This window comes from Papilio xuthus, unplaced genomic scaffold, assembly GCF_000836235.2.
Source record: "Papilio xuthus unplaced genomic scaffold, Pxut_1.1 DF827680.1, whole genome shotgun sequence".
Classification (NCBI taxonomy): domain Eukaryota; kingdom Metazoa; phylum Arthropoda; class Insecta; order Lepidoptera; family Papilionidae; genus Papilio; species Papilio xuthus.
In genome coordinates this window covers 6,573,544-6,580,328 of record NW_013530969.1, presented here as the reverse complement: position 1 = coordinate 6,580,328, position 6,785 = coordinate 6,573,544, and the positions used below count along the sequence as shown (strand labels likewise).

At 31.7% G+C, this 6,785-nt stretch overlaps 1 protein-coding gene across 1 annotated transcript; it reads left to right on the top strand.

Moving 5' to 3' along the window:
* The first annotated feature begins 3,287 nt into the window (after nt 1-3,287).
* Nucleotides 3,288-6,016, top strand: RpS23 (ribosomal protein S23). Its single transcript, NM_001312468.1, is given in 5 exon segments — nt 3,288-3,374; nt 3,728-3,887; nt 4,987-5,185; nt 5,512-5,601; nt 5,936-6,016. Coding segments are annotated over 4 exon segments (432 nt in total). The 5' UTR covers nt 3,288-3,370; the 3' UTR covers nt 5,581-5,601; nt 5,936-6,016.
* The last annotated feature ends 769 nt before the right edge of the window (nt 6,017-6,785 follow it).

The following is a 6,785-nucleotide window of genomic DNA, read 5'->3' as shown; positions in this document are numbered from 1 at the left end:
AAACCGATAGATGATAAAATAATGAGAAATGCCACAATAATAATAGGCCTAAATATTAAATTTTCGCTCTTCCTTTACCATCAAAACTTGTCTTCCCTAATGGTTGATTATAAAAGTTGTTAAATAATTTTATCCAACGCTTTAGTATTTTAGTAATATAGTTGTTATACATTTTTAAATATATTTATTTTATACAACGTTGATTGTAATTCATACATAATGTTAAACCATTTTGTTATATTGTGTGAAGTTGATGAAACTAGAATAAATAAAGCAGAAAATAAAAAAAAAACAAAAATAGATGAAAGCTTGGAGTGGAACCCTGTTCGGGTTATTCGAGAACAGGTTTGTTTTTTAATAAAAGTTACAAAAAAATAAACGGTTTAGAGGCAACTAGCCGCAACACTCACAGTAGTTCAATGGCTTTAGTAGTCCCTTAGTGCAGATTGCTTAAACTAAATATACACTGAGTTCCATGACTCTTCACTCTCTATGCTACTGACCACTTAAGACTCTGGGTGCGGCAGTAAAAGATTTTTCCCACAAGACGATTCACTGCTCGCTTGATGCTGGTGGAAAATAGGTTTAAAACCAATTTGTGTATGTGGTATGATATGAGTAAAAAGTAGTGAAGGGTAATGAATTAAAATTGATGACCAGCACTGAATCAGTGAACCGGCTCACAGCTCAGTTTAATTTGTTAAGTTATGATTTGCGTTTCTAGCTGCGAACTGTGAATCACAAGTCAGCTCGCGGCTTGACGGCTCACATAGTTGCAGTACATTGCGATGAACCGTAAGCTGCTAATTTAGTTGTAGAGCCGCAGCTCAACATTTCAAGTCTACGTGTCTCGAACTTTTGAATCGGTTCAGAGCCGCCTTACACATATCTCATAAACAGTGTTTGTTTTTCAACTTGAGGGTAGTAAAAGTAACGTAATAACCTACTATACGTATCAAAAATTTAAAAAAAAAATTGCCACCATGGTTGTAGATATTTTTCATGACAGTAGTAATTTCCAATTTTTTATTAATTAGGTACCTATTTAGTCATGACATTAATAAAATCAGAGCATATACAAAATTACCTAGGTAAAATATACAATATATCTTTTTGATCCATATCTGAAATCATATAAACATGCAAAATTTCATAGTGTCCGAGAGAACTTTGGCAGCATTTATTTAGTACGTATACCTTTAACTTGAAAATACCCACATAATATAATGAACATCTTTTAAAGTTTCAATACTTTTTAAATTGTTATCTAGATTCATAGAACTTACATTTGAACTTTACGGCAGCTGCATATGCATGTCTGCGGGTGCCAGATCAACCTACAGTATTTAAATGAATCGCACAGCACAGTTTTTCTACTTATTAATTTTGAATAATATTAGTAGGCAAGTAAATGTTTACAAATTTAAATATTACGTATGAGCCTGAAAAATTATGAGAGAAAATTATATTTAGGAGCATAGTATAAGATGTTTACTGCGGGTCGCTGAAATCAAAATCTCCGTTTAAAATATATTGCTAACTCTGTTTTGTCAAGGATGACAATATGTATTATATAGAGATTTTAGTGTCAGAAACCCAAGATAAGTGTTACATAAATAATAATGAACGTAAAATAGCTGCTTCATAATTATTTACATTAGTAAATATTGGAATAATAGTAATACAATGAACTTAACTCCGAGTTACTAATACTGATTTGACCATATATGTTATTTATTCTTTCAATTCGTTTATATTTCATAACATTTTTAGTAAAATATTATTGTTATACATCAATCTTGATAAATGTTATATTTTAGAAATTCCTTATTAATGATTTCGTAAATTGTAATGTATTACTATAAATATATATTCTATTATTTTGTAAAATAATGAATCCGTATTTCATTATATTGAAAACATTTCACATCATTAAGCAGAATATTCAATAGTTGTAAATAATTTATTTACAAATATTGATGTTTATTTTGTTTTGTTAAAACTTTACTTTAGGTTAATGTTGCATTGTAAGTTAACGGCAAGATATACAGTGTAATGTGCAGTTAGAGATAACTTTGTGCTTTATTAATTGATTAATCAATGGCTGTGAATTGTTAACTGTTATATTAGAACAGATGTGGCTTGCTAATATTTTAGTTAAATAAATAATTACAACAAAATTTATTTCATTATTTTACAACTAATCTTATCTTTGGTGCTCTATATCTTAACAAATCAATAGATCAGCATTGAACAACGATCTGCCTTTTTAAGAATAAAACAAGATGTTTGGTTCGTGATATACATTTATTCCTATATTAACACAAATTTACTCAGTCCATCTATGTTTGCAACTTGTACATACGTAATACAATCTCATTTCCTCTTCAGCACGTCTCGTTTGACCCTGGAAGAATACAGCTTCTCTGTGATTGCATTTTGGACACATGTGATCTTTTGTACGAGGTAGAGTGGGATCACTAACAACGTCTGGGTTAATATGGGTTAATTCATCTACTTCGTGCATAATTTTGTTAACGTACACACAGTTTGAATCTGCCAGTTGCTTATAGTCACAATTTCTGCAGGCATATAGTAAAACTTTATTGTTTTTGTCTTCGCGCGGGTAAAGCATGTTATTGCATTCTTGACAAAACTGGATGCCCACGTAACCTGGCCCGCCGTCTTTCCTTCCTAAGTTTAAAGTCATTATGTCTATCTGATTTATATCTTAAATAAAAGATTATTAATTTATTTTACAACTTCTGAATTCGCAATAAATAAATAAACCCATAAAAACTTTAAGATTTGACAGAAAACAAACAAATGACACTGACAAATCTAGCTGTCTTCTCGAACAATCTGCACAGATCTTATATGAATTTTAAAAATAGTTTGAAGCAGTAACCGCATTTGGATGAATATGTTTACACAGGAAGGCATAAAATAGAAATGAAAAATTACTTCTGTAATTTACCGATCAAAAAATGAAGCGTTTTCTTTTTTGAAAATCACCAAAATGGAAATTCAATATAAAATGAGAATATTTCACACGACAAGGCGACAAGGCAGTAAAAAAGTTTTAAAAAAAGTTTTTAAGTAAATTCGATAGGCTAAGAGTAGCACCGACATAGGTATTGATTAATTATCACAATATATCGAATATATCTTACGAGACACTAAGATAATAAATCCCGTTTTTAAAAAATTCCTTAACGAGGTCCAAACATTTGAATTATTTTTAGTCTACACTCTTTTTTAACAAAAGTTTTTTATATGTTGGCAGCATTGTGGAAATGAAAGCAGTGGTTGGTTAACGTGCTGATTATTTCTTTTCCCATCCGTAGCCGATTGCTGTCGTGCTATCCAAATGGGTAAGGAGTAGTTTTGTGTTGTTTAAATTTCAGTTTATTTATAATTTTTGTTTTATGTTGTGTTTATAAGTGCTTTATTATTCCCCATATGTGGAAGTGTACATAACTCTAAATAATTGATAACTCCAAGCAAAATGTCTACCGAAAAATATTTTGTATGCCTAGGTGTCGGCCATGGCGCAGACATGTTTTTCTCGTGGTGTTTATTTAAATCTATTTCCATCTCATAAACGTTGTACTAATTTTGAGGTACTGATCTAGATTCCCCGTTTTGAAAACTCCTCGTAAATTATATTGCAAAGATTTCAGTTTCTACTTCAAATGTAAGTGATAACCGGCGACTTGAATTTCAGGTAAACCCCGTGGTATTCGTACCGCGCGGAAGCACGTGAACCATCGTCGCGAGCAACGATGGGCGGACAAAGACTACAAAAAGGCTCACATGGGCACCAGATGGAAGGCTAATCCCTTCGGTGGTGCATCTCACGCTAAAGGCATCGTCTTGGAAAAAGTGTGAGTACATTTCTTGTTGAACGGCATAAATAATGCAGTGTTAATCAGTGTTGTATTAATGTAAAGAATGTTAATGAGAAGCGTGGGGGATGTGTAGACATGCGTATTGAAGTGCAAGAAAGTGTGTCGAGAGTTTGGCGACCGGCGTCGGTGGTATGAAGCGGGAGCGTCCATTCGCGGTATTATTCCTGTGAATGTTTTCCATTTACAATCACAGGATAATACTGCGAGTGGCTGCGTCGCATTACTCCGAGGAAGATAAAATATTCAGGGACAGCGCACGCCCGGGTCGACGAACTCGCATGCGGAGGTTCATTAAACATATTTACATTTGAAACCGTTATTTTACGCTACTTGTGTTTACAAAAGAGTCTTGCAGTACTCTTCTCACTTCACTGCAATTAAAGTTGTTGACGACATTAAATGTGAATACTTTTGATTTACAACGTAATTATATTTTATAAATAAGTTATTTGATAAACATTGTTTTCAATAATGAATGTCTGATGTCTTAAGATTATAATTTTTAATTATTTGTGTTCTAAATAGATGTTTGTCTGTTTACTGTTATTCATAGTAGCTTCTAAACAAGTATAAAGTATGTTTTCACTACCTTTAACTTAGTTAAAATTCAAATTTTCATCCATAGTTTCAGAAATATTGAGAAAGAGTCACATGCCTTTAAAAATAGGCACTTTACATACCTTTAGATTGGACAAGAGGATATGGAACATGTGGCATTTATTTTGTATTGTCCGAGAAAATGTGTATAGTGGATGTAACTCAATAATGTTTGATTTAGAAGTAGTTTAAAACCATACTTGTTGAAAAATGTTTCATATATCATGAACAATGGCTGTAGTTTGTCATATACTTAATCACATATTGATAATGACCAAAAATAGTCCACATGGCTAAAATGATGCTAAGAATTTACAGATGTCGTCTGAATGCAAAATTTCTAATTTTTCAAATTTCATGTACGTAATAGTAAACAGATTTGATGTGGTAAATTTAAAACCAATATTTGAAATCAATCAGGTGTTGTATATTTATATTGTTTATAAACAGATAATAATTCTTTGTTTCCCTTCCACAGTGGAGTAGAAGCCAAACAGCCCAACTCTGCCATCCGCAAGTGTGTCAGGGTACAGCTGATCAAGAACGGCAAGAAGGTGACCGCATTCGTACCGCGGGACGGTTGCCTCAACCACATTGAGGAGAACGACGAAGTGTTGGTTGCAGGTTTCGGTCGTAAGGGTCACGCCGTCGGTGACATTCCCGGAGTCAGGTTTAAGGTAAATATTACAGATTATGATCCATTTACAAAAGCTTTTTTAACATTTTCCATCATTAAACATAAGAATCTGGATTTGGAATTTGTTTTTCGAGTTTGCAATATAATTTGAACAAGTAAGAGGAAAAAATCTATTGTTTTAAGTAACTTTCCTGACAAAATTATTCTAAGTTGGTAAGCTAATGATGATCAGCTTAAAAATCCGGAGTATTTGCTACTCTGAGTGCAATGATGCAGTCAGCCATACTGACTTAGAATATGAATACAGTGCAAAATGTCTTGCTTTGTAATCTCAAAAAACTAAACATGTGTCATGACTTGTTTCAGGTGGTGAAGGTCGCCAACGTCTCCCTTCTCGCCCTGTACAAAGAGAAAAAGGAGAGGCCCAGATCATAGGCTTTACTCCATTGTGATAAGGTATATATACTTTATATGTAACCCAATTAATTTGTAATACCCTAAGTTTCATACAATTTCATAATTTATTCAAGGCTACTTTTTAATTTTTACCTTTAAATGTAGTACTGTAATATTGAATGAATTTATATTTGTTAGAAAAAATATCTACCAGTCTTTAGATATCTTTCAAAGTACATAGTTAATGTAAAGATTGTAAATGATGCTAAAAACAATTATTTGCTACTGCTGAATGCCATGACGTTAAATGTTGACTGATTGTTTATATAATTATTTTAATTTTGTTTGAATTTATCATTTTACTCAGTTGTCTAATGAAGATGTTTTGTTTCAGTGCTGCTGCGAAGTGGTGTTGTTCATAAGAGTCATTAAAAAAATGTAAAATCAAGTACATAATAAACTGTGTACGTCAAAACTATGTTTTATTTTTGCTTTACCACAACAATACAAAGATTTGATAACCTCAGTTTGTTTACAGCACAAGATAAGAATTTGATAAGTCACATAAATGAAAGAATGCTCAATGAATGGACACAGGTCAGATATTATGTATACATAAACAAAGAAATGAATCTAAAAATTTTACATTGATTGTTTTCTAGAATGTCAAAAATATAACAAGACTTGGTGGAATTATTTCTTGGGTTATTATGGAGTTTTAACTTTAAAATTGAGAAAAATAGGTAAATAAAGCTCAAACTTGATCACGATTACACTTTATTGGTATACATTTAATATCGATTACATAGAATTACTACTTGCTGATTAATATACATTGAGATAGGCGTAGAGCGAAACTGCTTAATACAATTACTACAGATAATTCAAACACGTAAATTGTCTACGTTACATACTCATGCTCATCACAATCAAAACATGTTTCGTAACATCAAAATTGAAAATTTTGGTATATATAAGATAATACGCCTTTCATATTTGTTTTTCGCATGATACTTACAAAAGAAACCTTGTAACTTAAAAATAACAGCCTATAATGAAAACATAAGATACATTTGCAATGTATTCCATAATAAAATATCAATCCTTAAGTGCGTAGTCTATTCAATTTGAAAAGGCTGAACCACGACAAATCTCGATCATTTAAAAGAATAAAATAACATTGGTCCACATTGTAAACTTAATATTAATATTTTTTATAGAAAATCAAAATTACTAACGATTAA